Here is a 20,215-nt window from a genome sequence, read left to right as displayed (position 1 = left end):
ATGTCCCAGGTCAGGGAGGGAGCTGGTGACACAACAAGCAGAGACCTGACTCCTGAGTGGACATGAGCAGTTACCCACTCATGCTGTGAGGCCTTCAATATTCCTTAAAGGAAATCAGCATTTCCTTTAAGATGGTCTGAGATGGATTTGGTCCTGGATGGGCTGGATGTGAGACCCTGTGGAAAGATGAATCCACAGATGCCACCTACCAGCCAATGATCATTCACAAGGAGACTTCATTTTGTTTAACACACCTTGGCTCCTTAAGCACATACTCTGTGTGTATATGTGGGGAGTGAGGGCATGGGGTGGGGGGAAGGGGTTATAAAAATGAATAAGATGAAGTCTTAGGCCTTGGTGACCTTACAGCCTAGAAAGAAGGAACACTATGCAGGCGAGGCTAACAATTTCTGAGTATCTGTTACGCTCCAGGCACCGTATCAGGCACTTAGCCTGCATTATCTCAGGACAATTCAAGGTCCCAAAGTGCTATGAGTTCAGAGAGGTTTTGAAGGTGTCTTGAGCAAGTGACATTGGAACAGGCACTAGAAGAATAGGTATGATTTTAATAGGTTGAATTGGTGAAAGCAATTGAGGGAAGGAGGATGTATTAATTAAAGCCCAAATTGCACCTGTGCTTCAGGAATGGGGAATATGCCGTTTGGCTCTGCAGACTCTGTTTTCTAAAAGGTGAGACTGTCGCAGTAGCCTCCTGCTTGACCTTCCTGCCTCCTCTCTCTCCCTGGTCCCTCCTACAAAAACAACCGCGAGATTCATCTTCCTAAAACCAATACAGGTCTCCCCCGCTTTTTGAAAATTTGCTTTGTGTCACTTCGCTTTTACGAAAGACCTGAGTTAGTACCTGTTTTTGCTAACTGAAAGAAATCTGAAGAGGATTTTTGCTTTTACGGAAAAATCAGGAAGAAATATAGTTCAGTGTTTGTTTCGCAGTGAGTTACAGAGCTACCACCACGGAGAGTGGCCCCACCAAACTCCTTCCCCGGAACTACACTCAGCATATCAGCATCGAGCCGCCATCGCTTTGAACTGTGTCTGTCAGCCCCTGTGCTTTATCTCGATTTATTCTCTGCGTCTGTTAGCAAGATGTGCCCTAAGGTGATGGTTTCTTTGCTTTACGCCGTGTCGGCTTATGAAGCTTTCATAGGAATACTCTTTGGAGAGCAGGGGAAACTTGTATCTGACCAAGTCAGGACTCTACTAGCTACTTTCTTCTAAAAGGAACAAAGTTAGGCAGGGAGGGAAGGAGGGACAAAGGGGGTGGGGGGACTTTTCAATGAATCCTTACTCCCTACAAAGTCCAGACTCCTTATCTCCAAAGCCTTGAACACCTGGCAGTGGCCCACGGGTGCCTTTTTAGCTTCCTCTTCGGCCACTCCTTCCCCGCAGCTCCCCTGGCTCCCTACATTCCAGCCATCCCTCAAACACGTCATATACTCCACCCTTCCATGCCTTTATTCATGCTTTTCCTCTGCCTGAAACGGCCTAGCCTCTGTCAAAATCAGTTTTAAGATCTGAAGATTCAGTTTAACTGATACCTTTCCTAAGAAATTCCTAAGCACTCCTTCCAAATTCAGCATTCTCCCTTCTGTGGTGCCACGGTGTGACCTGCCTCCGTTCCAGCACTTGTCACCGTTCATCTTCTGATACTGGACCCGAAGTCAGGTTCCCTTGGTTCAAACTCCAGCTCTGCCAATTAAGAGCTGCATGGATTGGGGAACTTCTCTCTCTCTCAGGCTTGGTTTCCACATCTGTAAAAATGAGATACTTAAGATCTACTTCACAGAATTAGGAAATGAGAAAAATATATGTGAAAATACTTTGTAAACCATTGAGAATATAACATTTTTACATTTACGTATTTAAACATGTTGCACTGGAAAAACTCAGTTCTTCCCTGCCAGGTCTTTCTTCCCTGCCTGTCTTTTTTACCTACACATGCCGTACTTCACATCTGATACTTCTGGTCACCAAATACTCGAAGGCTTTTCCTCACACCAAGCAATTCTCTGTGACACCAGCTGGGTGTTTTGCAATTTGATTCAATTCTGACACTACCTGGAGACAGTGTCAGATCCCACAAGTTAAGGGCTCCGTCCCACAAGACTGCCACACACACACACACACACACACACACACACTCCTCGGATGCCAGTCACAAAACAGGGATGCTAGCTGTGCTTCTGACCGACTGGCTATAGATCGGAGGTTACGATGACCCCCTCCTCAGGTTCAATTAATTTGCTAGAGCAGCTCACAGAACTCAGAAAAACATTTTACTTGCTCTTACCGGTTTATTATAAAAGGTTATGATAAAGGATACAGTTGAACATCCAGATAGAAGAGACGCATAGGGCAAGGTATTTGGGAAGTGGCGAGGAGCTTTCAGGCCCTCTCAGAGCCCATCACTCTCCCAGCACCTCTACGTTCACCAACCCAGAAGCTCCCTGAACCTCATACTTAGGGGGTTTTTATGGAGGATTCATCACATCATATAGGCATGATCAATCATTAACTCCATTTTCAGCCCTTCTGCCTTCTCAAGAGGATGGAGGTGGGGGGCTGAAAATTCCAAGTTTCTAATCATGGCTTGGACTTTGTGGTGATCAGTCCTCATCCAGGAGCCCGCCCAGGGTCACCTCATTAGAACAAAAGACATTTCGATCACCCAGGAAATTCCAAGGGTTCAGGAGCTCTGTGCCAGGAACCAGGGGCAGAGACCAATATATATTTTCTATTTCTCTCACACATGTAAAAGGTAAAAAGTTTCTATTCCATTAGAAGGTAAGCTCCCAAAGAACAGGACTTTTTAAAGAAGGATGTTATTTTAAAATAATATTTACAAAAGAGTTGCAAAGATATAGAGGATTCCCATATATGCTTCACCCAACATCCCCTACTGTTAACATCTTAAATAACTATGGTATACTTATCAAAACTAAGAAATTAGCACCGGTATAATACTATTAGCTAAAATACAGACTTTATTCAGATTTTATCAGTTTTTCCACTGTCTTGTTCTGTTCCAGGATCCAGTCCAGAATCCCATATTGCATTTAGTTGTCAGTCTCCTGCAATCTGTGACAAGTTTCTCAGTCTTTCCTTGTTTTTTCATGACTTTGACATTTTTGAAGTGCACTAGTTAGGTATTTTGTAGAAGTTAAAAAAAAAACCTCAATTTGTATTTGTATGGCACTTTCTCATGACGAGACTGAGGTTATAGATTTTTTTAAATACCGCAGGTGACACTCTCCTCATTGCATATCAGGGAGCACATGGTATCAACAGGACTTATTACTGTATTGGTGATAAAAGAGGAATTTTTGACTGGTTCATATCCAGCACCTAAAACAGCCTGGCACATGGTGGTACTCAACTGTGGTACTCAAATGAATTCTCTTTTCACTATTACATGTCTTGCCTTCCACTAAATTGTAAAATCCTAAATGGCAAAGACCACACCTTATTTGTCTTTGTAGGTTCCTAATGCCCAGTAGACTTGTCTTCAGTGGGTGTTCAGTAAACATTTAGGGATTGAATTGAAAGGTAAATTGGAATCTGATTGTATCTTCAGGCAAAATCAAGCTTGAAAGTCATTAAGGAACCAGCAACTTATTTTAAGCAGCTCCGTTAAATAGTTTAATATTTATTAAATGTCTATTATGTGCTGATGTTCTAAGGGCTGGAGTCCCTATAGTATTTTATCAGTAACTGGAAGGGGACAGTGTGGGAAGGAAGGAGAACTGATAGACGCAGGCAGAGAGAGGGCTTTAGCTTTGAGCCTGCATGATGGAGATTTGGTGATATATTATTCTGAGGAGAGATCAGAGAAGGAAGTTTGGGGTATAAGATAATTAATTTGGCTTTTAACGTGTTGAATTTTTCTTGTGGGAAAACCCTATGGTTTTTTGGAGCTCTCTGGGAGGTAGCTATAAATGCTGGGCAGAGGACAGGGCAGGCCTAGAGATTTAAATTTGAAGCCATTTCTATTCTATTGCTACCTGGAGCCCAGGAAGGGGATAAGATGAGCATAGCTTGAGTAGTGAGAAAGAAGAGGATGTCAGACTCTTGAGGAAATTCTGCCCTTAAGAGTAAGAAGGGGAGAAAGTGAAGAGGTTAGAGAAAGGACATTAGGACACTATCCGGAAGAGATTGCAAGAACTGGGTAGTTGACGATACTAAGTAAGAAGCGAGGGAGGGAAGTTCTGTATTTAGAAGACACCAGATGTTTGGAAAGAATTAGGGAATGAGTGGGAAATAAAACGTTGAAGTGATTGAACATCTATTTCGCTTTCCTTTGAGAAGCTAAACTAAATGAAAGGAAGAAAAAAATGAGGACTGTGCCCGCAAACAACAGAATGCTGGAAAAAGGTCTTATTTTAGTTCTGCCAGTAATCCCTGACATCTGTGGTCTCGCATAAAGCACTCACCTGCTCAAGCCATTAACCTTCCCTGTAACGTTAACTGGAATAAATAATATCTGATCTAACAGTTTCACAAGACTTGTGTTCAGAAGCCTGCATCCCCACCAGACTGCCGTAAGCTCCTTGAGGGCAGCGCCATACATAACTTTTATTGAAATTCTCGGGGCTTCCTAGAGCCATGACAATAACCATTGGAAAATGCTTGCGGGATGAAGTGTACAAGTGTAGAGCTTGTTATTGCGCTAAGGCGTACAAGCGCTAAGGCGTACTGAGACCTTCCTGTTCGCTTATCACTGTGCAATGCGCCTAACCGCGCAGCACTAGCATTCTCCACAACCCTGAGATAGGTACTTTAATTACCTCCACTTTACACAGGAGTAAATCGTAACGGACCCAAAGTCACCAACCAGTGGGTCTTGGAGACGGGATACCTTTTTTCACACAAAAGCCATAGATTGACAGCGCACTCTCCATGCTCCGTCAAGCGAAAGAAGCCAGAACCAATAACTCATCTCAAAGGCTAAGACATCCGTAGAAGGAAGAAAAGGGAACGGTTCTCGACCCCGTGCGGTCCCACTGCCCGTAGGTCGGAGCCACAGTGCGCCTGCGCGCAGGCTGACTTCCGCCAGGCCTCGACGGGTTTAGTTCGGGACTGGGTGGCGCGCGTGGTGATGACGAAAGCGGAAGTACTGAGGCTGGAGGCCGGACGAGAGCCCGGACGGGCTCGGGGTTGCGGAAGTTTTGTGAAGAGGGGTGGGGGGGGGTCCGCCGGCTGTTGGAGCGCAGTGTTGTTTTGGAACAAGTTCCGGAGAGGAGGCCGCCGCTTGAGGTCCAAGAGCCACCGGCCTGCGCACGTTTGGGGCAGCTCCGGGCTCGACTCGACGTTGCCACTGTAGGTTTCCTCTGCCCTCGTTCCTCCTCGAGGAACCGCCTCGTATCTCCGCCATGGCATCCACCTCGACCAACCTCCAGGTATCGCCATCCTCCCGCCCCCTGGAGAGCCCAAGCCAAGGGGAGGCGCTGGGCGTGGGGTGGGAAGTGGGGGGGCGGGGAAGAGGGAGGAAGCGGCGGTGCGCCGGCCCAGAGGCAGGTGGGAGAGTCGGAGGCTTTCCGCCTGCTTCCGGGGTTTCCCAAGCCCACTGGCTTTGTGGGACTTTTGACTTTTGTTGAGGCTTTTGTTTTTGTTTTTTCCTTTTCAAACCAGCCGAGTTTGAACCGAGCTGGGCAGAGCTTTGAACAGAGGCACGAACGCTGCAGTCCGTGTAAGGGAGAGAGGAAGGAACATAATGTATCCAGTGCATTACGCTGGACCAGTTGAAAATAGGGTGGTTCGAGTTCTCTCCTAGTTCCTCAAGCTGGTGTAGCAAAGCCTTTCTTTTCGAGCTGTCAGGTGAATAGAAACGTGAGCACAGTCTCAGAATCTGAGGAATCCGTGAATTCATTGAGCTATACGTTCAGGTGCACGCTAATGGCTCCCAAAATATAGTATATAAATAAGATCATGGAGTTTTCTTAAACTCCTTTGTGACTTCTTTCCCACCCCTACCGCAGTGAGTTCAGTGTTTTGTTCATAAAGCATGTAATCCTGATACTTTAGACTTAATTGTTAGACCTCTGTGGAATGGAATTCATTGAGATGAGAAATGTTTGAAACAGTGGCTCCCATCCCTAGAATGGACCTGGGGCTTAAGTGGAGTTTAGAATGTGACTTAACCTCGAGAGCTCCAGTGCACTAGTCAAGTTTGGGACAAAAGAGTAGCGTGAATCCCTATATTGAATCTTTGTCTTGATTTTGCAGTTGAAAAGGCTTTTGTTGAGTGCCTGGTACAGGCACCTGGGATAATTAATAGAGAATCTACTTAGCCCAGGATAATTGATCCTGAAGAAAAATCACTGAAAGTAGACTGATTCAAATCGAGATCAAATTTTCACCAAAAAGGAGGTGGGGCACTTGCTTGGGACTTTTATCGTGAAAATCGACCCAAAAGATTATGAAAATAAATGTTTTATGTCTTTCACAAAATATAATTGCAACGTGACTTATTTCTTAGAATAAAGAATAAGTCATGTGTTGATTTATGTGTATTTTTTCCAACAAGATTTCATTAAACTAAGACGCAACAATCTTCACTTAACATTAGTGTTTTTGTAGCACCATTCAGAAGGGGTCTTTTTGGTAAATGTACTTGGAAAAAGTATTGGTCATTTGATAAAACTATTGTTCCTTTGAGGATCAAAGGTGATTTCTTTTGAAGTGCCTATCTTGTCTTCATCCTTGTTGGTCTGTCAGTTAACTGCATAGTTTTATTCGACCATCTTTTAAAAACGTTTTTATTGAAGTTTTATTGATTTACAGTATTATATTAGTTTCAGGTGTACAGAATAGTGATTCAGTATTTCTACAGATTATACTCCATTAAAAGTTAATACAAGATAATGGCTGTAATTTCCTGTTCTATACAGTATATCCTTGTTGCTCATCTGTTTTATGCATAGTACACCACCTTTCATTTGTCAAGAGTTTGCATGTGATTTGGGCATTCTACAATATAATTTTCATCTATTTACTGATTTTTAAATTTTGCAACATTTGCAGTTTCATTCTGTAATCCTTTGCATCATATTTGAATTGGATTGTGTATGTTCTTCAGTGCATCAGCTCGAGATTGACCCATATTAAAGGCATAATTGATAGTGTTAAACAGAGGGAGAGATAATGAGTTATACTTTTATCAGTGGTTGGGTCACAGGTGTGCTTTCTCAGTCAAGCTTTTCCACCTTCTAATGTAGGAAATTTGAATGAAGAATATTCAACTAACGAATAACTTTCCCACTGAACAAGGCAAAATCCCCATAGCCAGATGCTTATAATCAAATGGAGGAATGCAGATAATTAAAAATCAAAATAAAATAATGCAGTAATGCTATAATAGAAGTAAAGGTTAGTGTGGGAGGGCAGAAAGGAAGGGCTTGTGTAACTCATCAAGGATAAATGAGAAATGTTCCACAGAGAAGATGATGTGAGCTTAGATAAGAGTGAAAGGTACTGACACTAATTGTCTGCCTGGTGTTTGATGTGATCTCATTTAGCCCTCAAAACAACTCTTCAAGGTATTACTCCGGTTTCACAGTATAAGAAACCAAAGCTTATTAAGTTTATGATTTGCCCAGAGACATACAGTTAATTAGTATTGAAGACTTGGATTAGTTTTGAATCCAGGGCTTTCTGCTTATAAGTTTGTGCTTTTTCACTATGAAGTCATGCCTTCTTGGACAAGAAAGTGGGATGCATTCCAAGCAGAGAAAAACAACATATGCCTCAGCCTAGAAGTGTAACAAACCTCAGAGAGGGTTGGGAGAAACTGCAAGTTCATTGTATATAGAACTCAAAGTTTACTCAGTCCTGAATATTTACTTTTCTGAGAGTCTACTATGCCATGCATTTTGCTACATGTTGGAGAATCATAAAAGAAATGTATCATCCTTGATTTCCAAGGGCTTATATTCTGATGTGAAAACATCAGACATATAAAGGGACTACTAGGATACTTCGTGACCTTTGGAAGGATGTACCAGAGGCAGTGGGAATTTAGAGGAAGCATAGGCTAGGCCTCCTGGGGGTGCTGGGGAGGGCTTTGCAGCTGGAGGACCACAATGACTGTGCTGAGTGTTGGAGAAGCTGGAGTTTTACAGGGAGACAATGGGATAGGGTATTCCAGGTGGAGAGCACACTGTACACAAAGGTACGAAGTCTGAGCCATCCGGGTTGCCCTGTAGTTTGGTGTGACGGGAACGGAGTGTGCCAGGTGAGAGGTCGAGCCTAGTTAAGCCACATGACAAGGAGCAGTGTGTGCTGCACAGAGGTGATTGGTCCCCATCCTGCTGTAGATGGGGAGTCAGAGGAGGCAGTAAGCTCAAGTTTTTGTTTTAGAATGAAACCATTGTGTGTGTACAGGGCACAGCTTGACATGGGGATTACAAGAAGAGGGGGCATATTTGGGGCCAGGGTGGTCCTGAACTTCTGGGGCTTGAAATGCTTGTGGGGACAGTCAGGTAGAACTGTCCATTGAGCAGCTGGGTATGTATGTCTAGAACTTAGGCTAGGCTGGCAATAAGGATTTGGGAGTTAACAGCATACGGATGGTAGCAGAGGTGTGGCCATCTTGGAAAGTTTATAGAATGAGGAAAGACAAGGACCAAGGTACAGACCCAGTTGAATATCAGCGTTTAAGGAGAGAGAAAAGGGAGCCTGAAAAAGAATCGTGACATAGCCAAGAGTAAAACCTGGAGAGGATGGTGCCTTGATGGCCAAAGGAGGCCATGTGAGGTGTCTCTTACGAGGGCTAAGTGCTCACGTAGTTACCCATAACTAGATAAGTGAGAGATCTGGCAGTCAGGGAGCAGGAAGCATTGCCGTGGGAGGAATCAAGAAACCGAGATGAACTTCGGGTTCTCTTTGGGACTTTGCTGTGGAGGTGAGGAGGTAAGTATTGAATAAGATGGTAGCTACATGGGGACCTTAGAATTGGGGAGAGCTGGTGTGTTTCTGTTGGTGTTTTGTAGCTATGAGTCTAAGATAGGATGTGCATACATTTTTATGCTAAGGAATGCTCCCCAAAAAAGGGAAAGGTTAGGTTGGGGAGAACAGTTGAGTTCATATAATTGAGGGGACTAAATGTCTGAGGAGGAAGGTAGGAATGGGCTCCAGAGCACCAGGGAAAGAATCAGCCTTGAAAGACGGGGGCTGAGACATGTTTCCTCCTGAGATGGGTGGGTCTGGAATTTACCCAGTTTCCCAGGGTTTTCTAGCGTGGACACATCATGGTCTCCTAATCTGAAAAGGACAGTCCCAGGTGTTCCCAGCCTTTGTGCCTCCATGTTGATGACTGGATCCTGGCTGATCCTGAGATTCAGTCAGTCTTGTGCCAGCCTCTTTGCAAGACTCCAGAATATAAAAAAGCCAGTACAACAGGCATGACTCCTGTCCTCATGGAGCTTATATTCTAGTGGGAGAGGACAGACCAAAACAAAACAAAACCCACATGCACAGAAACAAGCCACTGGAAGGATTTTAAACAGAAGAGTGGTGTGTTTTAAAATTGAATAAATTTGGGAATCATCAGCCTAAAGATAATCAGCTTCAATCATTGAGAACAGCTCACATAGGGAGGGAGTAAACAGAAAGAAGCCCAAGCCCTGAGGAACCCTAATGTTTCAGGGTCAGGTGCAAGAAGAAGAATCAGCAAAGGAAACAGAGCAGGAGCTGTCAGAGGTGGGAGGAAAACGGGGAAAGTGGTGCTTGGGAGCTCAGCAGAGGGCAGTGTTCCAGAAGGGAAGAATATGGTCAAGAGATCAGGATGGACGCAGAGCTGGTCTTTGGATCTGCATCACAGAGAACCTTGATATGAGCAGTTTTATTGATAAGATAAGGGACAGAAGCCCAGATTGGCAGCTGAAGGGTAAGTAGAAAAAAAGGAACTGGAAAGAGTAGAGACTGCTCTGGTGAGATTTGGGTTCTGGAGGTAGCAGAGAAACAGAAGCAAGCTGAAGGGGGTTTTAGTGTCAGGGATAGCTAAAGGAGGGCTGTTTGCGTGCCAGCGGTGGAAGTCCCCTTCCTTGTGGAGCTTCCCTGTATATTAAAGGAGATGGCCAATAAGTGAGTATACAGGGGAATAATGATAAACACAGCAATGGGATAAAAGTGCAGAGTGAGGGGAGAGCTGAGATCAGGGGTGGGGTGCAGCCTTTGAAGTAGGAGATTAGGGAGGGCCTCTCTGAGGACTTGGCATGTGAACTGTGCCTGAAAACGAGACCATTGTGCATCCATCTGGGGAAAGAGCAGGGAAGAGTGTTGTGGGCAGAGGGGTCCTAGTCCGCAGGCTGCCTGAGTGAAGGGGGGCTAGAGGGTTTCAGGTGAGACCCAGACAGAGCCAGGGCCCAGGTAGATCACGACCCAGCATTTGGGATTTATTGTTTGCAGTGGGAAGCCATCAAAGGGTGCCCTTCACTGGTGCTGTGTGGACTTCCGTATCAAGTGTGGAAGCAGGCTGGACGCTTAGAGGAGGCTAGGCGGTAGGTTTGACAAATGTGATAGTGGACTGAGCTAGGGTGGTAGCGATGGAGATGGTCAGGATTATATTCTGAAAGAATAATTGGCACTGCCAAACCATGCAAGACACAGTTAATTTTGTTTCAAATGAAAAATGCTAACAGAAACAAGGGTGAAGTGGAGCATTCATCAGGGGAAAAACAGATGCATATCCTCCAATCATCATCTTTGATTAAAGGTTTAACATGTGCTGTCCAGTATGGTAGCCACATCTGGCAATTTAAATTTAAATTTTACTTAAATAAAACTTAAAACTCTTCAGTCACATTAGCCAAAAGTTTCAAAAGCCATATGCTCCCGTATTGGACAGTGCAAATACAGATGCATCCATCATCAGAGAAAAGGCTGCTTTAAAGTGATTGGTACCATATTTGGAGCTAGATTATTAAATACTGACTGTACGAGTTTTAGCAAATGTCATTTTGGTTCCTAAAAGAGGGCTGACAGCAAATGAGGGGAATGCGTAGCTGAAGAGGTGAGTGGCACAGCAATTGAAAATAGCATAAGAAGGAAATTATAGCCAGAAAAAGGAAGGACTTACTTCTGCTGCGTGACTTAGCCTCTGAGCCTTCTGGATGCATTTTTATAGACCAGGTACACCAAACCACCAGTTGACCAGGTGCTGTGACTCCGCCCTTTATATCCTGCTGAGTTTACCAAACTTGGAAATTTAGCTGGAAGTTCAGGCTATTTGAACTGTGAAACATGTACTGCTACATTTTATCAGTTCTGAGACACACCGTTTATTTTTCTTCCCTCCTGCCACAGAAGAGGGAAGGCCTGTTCCTCCCGTTTATCCCATCTCTATGCAGTCCATGAGCAACTGCTTCAAAATATAATATTTTCAACATATGATTAGTTTTTGGATTATTTGAATAATTTCTTATCTTAATTGTATGCTTATTTTTAATATAGCATAACCATGATTATTTTTTTCTACTGGCTCTTATTTCTGTTGAATAGTTTTACTACCTAAATTAATCCAGGTGGAATGTTTCAGTAAACCATGCTTGTTCTTAATTTGTATGTGTGTGCATATTTTAAAATATTAAAGATAGTTTTCTTAATGAAAATTTTATTTTGAGATGATTGTAGATTCACATGCAGTTGGGAGAAATAATACAGAGAGGGCCTGTGTACCCTTCACCCAGTTGTCCCCAGTGTCAGCATCTCGTAAAACTATAGTACAGTATCACAACCCGGATGTTGACATTGATATATTCTACTGTCTTACTCAGATTTCCCCAGTCTTAAGTGTGTGTGTGTCTGTGTCTGTGTACACAGAGTTCCGTCGAGTTAATTCCTGTATCCCCCGCCGTAGTCATGATACAGAAGAGTTCTCTCCAAAAGGATCCCTCTCGTTGCCCTTTTATAACCACAGTTACTTCCCTTTCTCTTCCCCCCACATTCCGGTCTCCTGACAATACTAAACGGTTCTTCACCTCTGGTTTTGTCATTTGAGGTTATGTGAATGGAATCATGCATTACGTAACCTTTTGGGATTGGTTCTTTTCACCTAGCTTAATTCCCTCAAGATTCATCCAAGTTGTGTATATCAGTAGTTCATTCTTTTTTGTCACTGAGTAGTACTCCCTGGTCTGGGTGTACCACAGTTTAACCATGAAGGGCATCTGGAATGTTCAAGTACAAGTTTTTGTGTGAACGTAGTCTTATTTCTCTGAGATAAATGCCCAGGAGTGCAGTTGCTGATTCATGTGGTGGTTGCATGTTTAGATTTGTAAAAAAAACAAACCTGTTTCCCAGAGTGACTGTACCATTTTACATCTCAGCAATGTATAAGTGATCCAGTTCTCTGTATCCTCACCACTATTTGGCATTGTCACTATTTTTAATTTAAGCCATTCTGGTATGTGTTTAGTGATATCTCACTGTGGTTTTAATTTGCATTTCCCTAACGGCTAGTGATGTTGAACATCTTTTCATGTGCTTATTTGCCATCTGTATATCCTCTTTGGTGAAATGTCTATTTATGTCTTTAGCTTATTTTCTACTTCAGTTGTTTTTAAACTTGATTTTTGAGAGTTCTTTCTGTATTCTAAGTACTAGTCCTTTCCCAAACATGTGGTTTGCAAACATTTCTCCCACTCTTTGGCTTGTCTTTTCATCCTTTTAACAGGCTCTTTTACAGACCCAAAATTTTTAAGTTTGGTGAGGTCCAATTTATCATTATTTTTTTTTCCTTTGAGGTGTAATTGATATATAACGTTATATTAGTTTCAGGTGTGCAACATGGTTCAATATTTGTTTATACTGTGAGGTGATCACCACAGTACATCTGGTTAACATCTGTCACCATACATGGTTACAAAATTTTTTTCTTGTGGCAACTTTCAAAAATACGTAATAGAGTATTATTAACTATAGTCACCATGCTACACATGACATCCCCATGACTGATTTACTTTATGCTGGAAGTTTGTACCTTTGGACCCCCTTCACCCGTTTCGTCCACCCCCCACCTCTGGCAACCACCAGTCTGTCGTCTGTCTGTGAGCTCATTTCTTGTTTTTGTTTTTGGGGGGTTTTTTTTAGATTCCCCATATAAGTAAGATCATGTGGTATTTGTTTTTCTCGGTCTGACTTATTTCACTTAGCATAATGCCCTCAGGTTCCATCCATGTTTTTGCAAATGGCAAGATTTCCTTTTTTATGGCTGAATAATATTTGATATATATATTTTTTCTTTATCCAGTCATCCATTGGTGGGCACTTAGGTTGTTTCCATATCTTGGCTGTTGTAAATAATGCTGCAGTGAACATGGGGGTGCACATATCTTTTCAAGTTAATATTTTCATTTTCTTCAGATAAATACCCAGGAGTGGAATTGCTGGATCATATGGTAGTTCTGTTTTTAATTTTTTGACGAACCTCCGTACTATTTTCCATAGTAACGGCACCAATTTATACTTCCATCAACAGTACACTAGAGTTCCCTGTTCTCTACATCCTCACCAACACTTTTTATTTCTTATCTCTTTGATAATAGCCATTCTGATGGGTGTGAGGTGATAGCGCATTGTTGTTTTGATCTGCATTTTCCTGATGATTAATGATGTTGAGCACCTTTTCATGTTGAGTACCTGTTGGCCAAATGTGTGTCTTCTTTGGAAAAATGTTTATTCAGATCCACTGCCCATTTTTTGATCAAATTGTTTTGGGTTTTGCTCTTGATTTGTATGAGTATTTTATATTTTTTGATATTAACCCCTTATCAGATATGTATGATTTGCAAGTATTTTCTCCCATTCAGTAGGTTACCTTTTCATTCTGTTGATTATTTCTTTTGCTGTGCAGAAGCTTTTTTGTTTGATGTAGTCACACTTATTTTTGCTTTTGTTGCCTTTGTGACATCAAATCCAAAAAATTATCACCAAGACCAATGTCAAGGAGCTTATCATCTATGTTTTCTTCTAGGAGTTTTATGGTTTCAGGTCTTATGTTCAAATCTTTAATCCATTTTGAGTTATTTTTGTGTATTGTATAAGATAGTATTCATTTTCATTCTTTTGCATTTGGCTGTCCAGTTTTCCCAGCATCATTTATTGAAGAGACTGTTCTATCCCCATCATATGTTCTTTGCTCCTTTGTGGTAAATTAATTGAGAACATATGTGTTGGTTTATTCCTGGGCTCTTTCTTCTGTTCCATTGATCTATGTGTCTTTTTTTATGCCAATATACTGTTTTTATTTTTTCTTTTTATATATTGTGCTTTTGGTGTCAAGTCTAAGAACTCTTTGCCTAGCCCTAGATGGTGAAGATACTCTTTGTTTTTTCTAAGGATTTTATAGTTTTATATTTTATATTTAAGTCCGTGATCCATTTCAAGTTAATTTTTGTACAGAGTACAGAGTTTAGTTTGAGGTGTTCTCCCTCTCTCTTTTTTTTTGGCTTATGGATGTTCATTTGCTCTGGAACCATTTCTTTAAAAGCCTATATTTCTGCCATTAACTTGCCTTTCTGTATCTTTGTCAAAATTCAGTTGGACGTAGCTGTATGGATCTATTTCTGGTAGTTGTGTTTTTTTTTTTTTAAAGTTATTTACAACTTTTGAACTTATAAAACAGAAACAGACTCACAGACTTAGAGAACAAACTTATGGTTGCGGGGGTGGGGGAGGGACAGTTAGGAAGTTTGGGATGACATGTCCACACTGCTGTATTTAAAATGGATCTGGGCTTCCCTGGTGGCACAGTGCTTAAGAATCCGCCTGCCAGTTCAGGGGACGCGGGTTCCAGCCCTGGTCCGGGAAGATCCCACGTGCTGCGGAGCAACTAAGCCCCTGTGCCACAACTACTGAGCCTGTGCTCTAGAGCCCGCGAGCCACAACTACTGAGCCCGCACGCATCACAACTACTGAAGCCCCCAAGCCTAGAGCCTGTACTCCACAACAAGAGAAGCCACCGCAGTGAGAAGCTGGCGCACCGCAACGAAGAGTAGCCCCCGCTCGCCGCAACTAGAGAAAGCCCGCACGCAGCAACAAAGACCCAACGCAGCCAAAAATAAAAAAATAAAATAAGTTTTAATAAAGTAAAATAAAATGGATAACCAACCAGGACCTACTGTATAACACAGGGAACTCTGCTCAATATTATGTAACAACCTAAATGGGAAAAGAACTTGAAAAAGAATAGATACGTGTATATGTACAACTGAATCACTTTGCTGCACACCTGAAACTAACACGGTATTGCTAATCAACTCTACTCCAATATAAAATAAAAAGTTAAAAAAAAAATACTACAAAAGTTGCCCATTTCATTATGGAATTTCTGGAAGATGTGAAGAAGTAGAAAATGAAAAAAATTGAGTCTTATCAAAGATAAGCTTTGTGAAATTTCCTTCCCATCTTTCTTCTGTGCTTTTTAAAAGTTTATTTATTTGTTTGTTTGCCGTTGTTTCAAATATTTGATCTCATGCTATATGTAAAAATTGTATAATGCTTTTTAAAAACTTCCATTATTCATTTTTCCATATTATTATGAATATTGCTTAATATTATTTTAACAATTCTACTTTTTATATTGTGTGGCATCTTTTTGCTATTTAAAATTTAAGTTTTCAAGTTTTGTTTTTGTTTTTTTAAAAGACCTCTCTGGTTTGTCTTTGCTCAGTGAACCTTTTAGTTAATTACTGAGTTAAAAGATTTCGGTATTTTTCAGACTCTTGGTATTTCATTGCCCTATTGCTTCTGAAGGGGTTTTACCCCATTTAAATTTTACTGTTGTCATATGCTTTAGACATTTGATTTTTGAGAATTCCCATAAATGCTTTTAACTTGAATTTTCATGTTACTTGATTATTCCTTACTAGCCCTGAGCTTGACTTTTGTTGAGTGAAAAATTATGTGAGAATCTCAGTGATTGGTACTAGATAAAGAGGTGTTCAGATAGCATTTACCTGTAGAAGAAATGTAATTTGCATTTTATAAATAATTATAATTTTTAATACAATGCAGTTGTGATTTAGAAAAAAAAGGTAGATTGTTATAAGGTTGCTTTCATTTTTAAAGAAAACGTTCAACATGATTATTTAATTCAAACTTATGCTATGCTTTGATTTTGATGGTATGGTTTTGCCTCCCTTCAAACAGAAAGCGATAGATCTTGCTAGCAAAGCAGCCCAGGAAGACAAAGCTGGGAACTACGAGGAAGCCCTTCAACTCTACCAACACGCTGTACAGTATTTTCTCCATGTAGTTAAATGTAAGGTCATCATTTGTTTTTTTATTTAAAAACACTAAAAGAAAAGGTTATTCTATTTCATTTATAAAAATTGAAGTACAATGCCAGAAAATTATAAACCATCAATTTGCAAAAAAGTCCTACTAGCTTCTTAGTAGTTTTTAAGTACTCAGCCAGCAAATGTGCACAGCTGTCATAGTTATTACTTTGTACACCTAAACATATTAAAATGCCATATAGTCAGTGGAAAAAAGTTTTCATTTTACTGGTTATGTACCCAGATTATGTAATCTGGACCTACTCATTTTCTAAACATCTCTTTGAAAATAGATGTTTTAAAAATAGGTTGGGGGACTTTCCTGGCGGTCCAGTGGTTAAGACTCCACGCTTCCACTGCAGGGGGCGCGGGTTCGATCCCTGGTGGGGAAACTAAGATCCCACATGCTGTGCGGCGCAGCCAAAACAGAAACAAACAAAAACAGGTTGGGAGACATTTTGTGTATTTCCAAATATGTATTCAGTGTTTACCACCTGCCAGCTACTGTTCTAGGCACTGGGATACAGCGGTGAGGAAGAAATGGATAAAGACCCCTGCCTTCATAGATCTTAAACCTAATGCTGCACATATGTGAAATAAGACATTGAAAAAGTGTCTTTCTGGCAAACTTAGTTTTTTTTTTTAAATAAAAATTTTAGCAGTTGGATAATTTAGGATTTTCTTTTGAGCTTCCCTATTTAATTTTGAGATTTTTCTGTCACATTAAAGTGAAACTAAGAATGAATCATAACGTATAAGATAGGTGGGGCTAATCCCATACACTGCATATATTGCTGAAGTCTCCTATTCAAACAGCTCTCACAGGGGCCTTTAGTAAAATTACTCTACTGGTGGTACTCATAATATATGGGATTTCTGTCACTTTTTATACTCTGAAATAAAGCTTATGTAGACATGGATGGAAATGGTTAATATTGCTTTACTTATATTTGTCTTATAATTGGTTTTGTATGAGATAAGCAGCTTTCAGCTGTCTGCACAGAATGTAAGGGAAGAGTATGAAGCCCACAGAATATTAAATAATTTCTTATTATTATTTGACATTAACTTAAGATATCCTAGTGTCTTGCTCAGAACTCTTTCTGACTCACACTCACTGTTGGCCCCCAGCCCTGCTGGGGGAAGTAGTAGAAAAGATTGATAATCATGGATTATGACGAGCTAGAGATGATCTTTTCTCTCTCCTCCAAAATAGATTTTCCTTGTTGGGAAAGTATGTCTAGGAGTTTATACCTGTCTGTAAAGAATACTAAAGGAAAACTCTCTCGTTTCCCTTCAATAGATGAAGCGCAGGGTGATAAAGCCAAGCAAAGTATCAGGGCAAAGTGTACAGAGTATCTTGATAGAGCAGAAAAACTGAAGGAGTACCTGAAGAAGAAGGAGAAAAAACCACAGAAGCCAGTGAAAGAGGGCCAGCCAAGTCCAGCTGATGAGAAGGGGTATGTATTTTAGAGTGAGATTGTATTGTATCGAATTACAGGATAAAATTTAATTTGTGAAGTAAATTTCTTTTGTTTAAACTAGGTGTTGGCAAACCATGACTCATGGGCCAAATCTGACCTGCTGCCTGCTTTCGTAACTAAAGTTTTATTGGAACATGGCCTCATGCCTTCACTTACCTGTTGTCTGTGGCTGTTTTTGTGCTGTACCAGCAAAGCTGAGTAGTTGTGACAAGGGACCGTATGGCCTACAAAATCTAAAATATTTATTGTCTGGTCCTTTACAGAAAAAGTTTGTGGACCCCTAGTTTACCAAGCTTCAGGGGTGATATACCTCAAATTGCTCTCCTTGACGGCCTGGTAGTAGTAGAAAAAACATTTGGTAGGAATGCTACTCAATTCTTTACCCTCTGGCCATTATGTAATGAAGTTTAAAATTGTAGGAGTAATCTGTGAATTGAATCTTTGACTAGTAGTATTGACTTAGTACTAAGCACACGGACAAAATGAAAAACAACTGGTGATGTAAAACAAATTCTGGATATATAAGTTTTTTGATGTGGATTTGCATCAGATTTGCTTTACTTTATCATTGTAAAGAAAGCAACACAGCATAGGTTATAAACATCAAAACCCATTTTTGAAATGTCTTCCTAGATGAGGGATATATCACTTACAGATGCAGAATTTATATATTCAGCACCTAATGTGTGCATGTCAGGCTCTGTGCTGAGCAGTGGGAACATACTCTACCCAGATCCTCTGATCATTCTATTAATTGGTGCCAGAAGTGGTTCCAAGTGACAACATACTCTGAGAAAACAGGACTCTGGGATGGGGTTATCTGGCCTCGTTGGATATGAAGGCAGGAAATTCTGGTTAGCATTATAGGATGTAATACTTAGAGTTCATGGTAAGCAGTGGTACAAGTTACCTGGATAATCCCCGTGGTCACCAGGCATGGAGTGCCTTGAAGGCAGTGCTTTGGGGGCTTTGTGGCTACTACAAAAGGCCATTTTAAGAACTAGAGTTGACAGCCTGCTTCAAACTACATGGGAGAGTTTGAAAAAACTTACAAGCTCAAGGTTTTATATTCTCTGTTCAAGACATGGTCGGGGAACCAGGGAGTTCCTTTGATACCCTGAGAATATTTTATCTTATAGCTCTAGCATTGGCATGACAAAAATTAGACCCCAGCTGATGTCGTAGCTTATTGGATTTCAAAATCAGTTGAACCTCACTGGGTTTCTTATGTGAAAGTTGGGGCATGTGTTGTAAGACTGGGACTCCAAATGAAAATGAAATGAAAACTGTTGGGAAGGATCAGTTGACCTCCAGTACCTGGACCCCCAGATCTCACTGAGACCCCCTGGCCAGCAGAAACGTCCTCTCCGCTGGGAGTTGAGCCTCACCTGGTCTTGCTTGGAGACCGTGTAGTGTCCCTCCTAAGATGTCTGCCTACCAGGGGGATGCCAGTTCTGTGTTGGATGGCGGGACCCACTTTAAGCTGAAATGGGGTAAAGCAAAGAAGCAATTACCTCTTGCTAATGGATGCACAAAAATAAATGGAGATAAAGCACAGATGCTGACAGACAAGTTCAAAGCTGTGGCAGCTTGGTGCCGAGATGGAGTGTGGTTCTCGGAAGGCTCTTGGTGGGGCCGCTCTCACCGCTCAGGGTGTGTGCTGCCTCATAAGAGCTCACTGCAAAACAAACGCTAAATGCTATTTTCGTTTTTTGCCTTTCTTCATAAAAGCAATAATCGTCTTTGGATATCTTTCAGTTACTGAAAACGGGTACTAATGTAGGTCTTTTGTAAAAGCAAAGTGGCATGAAGCAAACTTTGGGAAAGCAGGGATCCCTGTAGTGCATTCCCTTACAGAATTCGAGGGCCAGGGAGTCAAGTTTGGATTCCGTATGGCTAGGAGAAATGCCCCCTCCACCAGAGTAGTTCCAGCAGGGGTCCCACTGCTGCCAGCTCCCTTGCCCAGCATTCCGGTGCCGGGGAGTGGGCAGAGGGCCCTGCCACAGCGCCCTCAGCAAAGCAGTGCTTTCACCTACAGGCGTCTCCTCGCATGCAGCCCCTACCTCAGTTGCTTGCTTCTGGCTTCCAGGAGGACTTTGGTCTCCTGTGGAGCCTCAGCTGCAGGGGAGCCTGGGAAGGGCAGTTTTATAACAAGTACAGTCTTTACTGTACAAGAAAGCGCAGTAGAAGAAGGTTGGAGTGAATGTCAAGGTGAATCAGTTTGCAGTCTCCACCTTACCCATAAATAACCCCACCATCCTGTGATAACCAAGCAAGCCCATTCTGAGATAAAACCTGTCAATCTTTTTATTCCCCTTTATGTCTTATATGTGAAAAATAATGTAATGCCATATTTTTTGCTTTGAAGATTGCAGTGTATTCTGTCACATGCTAATCCTTATAATTGAATATACATTATTTCTAATTTTTTCCCTATTG

At 41.6% G+C, this 20,215-nt stretch overlaps 2 protein-coding genes across 2 annotated transcripts in view; one reads left to right on the top strand and one right to left on the bottom strand.

Annotated features, from left to right (window-relative positions):
• The window catches only part of SERPINB5 (serpin family B member 5), a 67,318-nt gene extending 62,464 nt beyond the window's left edge, over positions 1–4,854 (bottom strand). Inside the window, exons 1-2 of the mRNA XM_068562847.1 lie at positions 4,803–4,854; positions 1,557–1,769 (exon numbers count right to left, since the gene is read on the bottom strand). The gene's annotated coding sequence lies outside the window, so the exon portion shown is untranslated. The remainder of the gene's footprint in view (positions 1–1,556; positions 1,770–4,802) is intronic.
• Positions 4,855–5,171: 317 nt separating this feature from the next.
• Positions 5,172–20,215, top strand: part of VPS4B (vacuolar protein sorting 4 homolog B) — a 31,149-nt gene continuing 16,105 nt past the window's right edge. Inside the window, exons 1-3 of the mRNA XM_068563300.1 lie at positions 5,172–5,414; positions 16,165–16,276; positions 17,596–17,752. Coding sequence (XP_068419401.1) covers positions 5,388–5,414; positions 16,165–16,276; positions 17,596–17,752 — 296 coding nt within the window. The 5' untranslated portion in view covers positions 5,172–5,387. The remainder of the gene's footprint in view (positions 5,415–16,164; positions 16,277–17,595; positions 17,753–20,215) is intronic.

The sequence above is a fragment of the Eschrichtius robustus genome, chromosome 14 (assembly GCF_028021215.1).
Source record: "Eschrichtius robustus isolate mEscRob2 chromosome 14, mEscRob2.pri, whole genome shotgun sequence".
NCBI classification, from domain to species: Eukaryota; Metazoa; Chordata; class Mammalia; order Artiodactyla; family Eschrichtiidae; genus Eschrichtius; species Eschrichtius robustus.
Note: the sequence above shows the minus strand (reverse complement) of the source record. Positions and strands in the feature narration are given on the sequence as shown.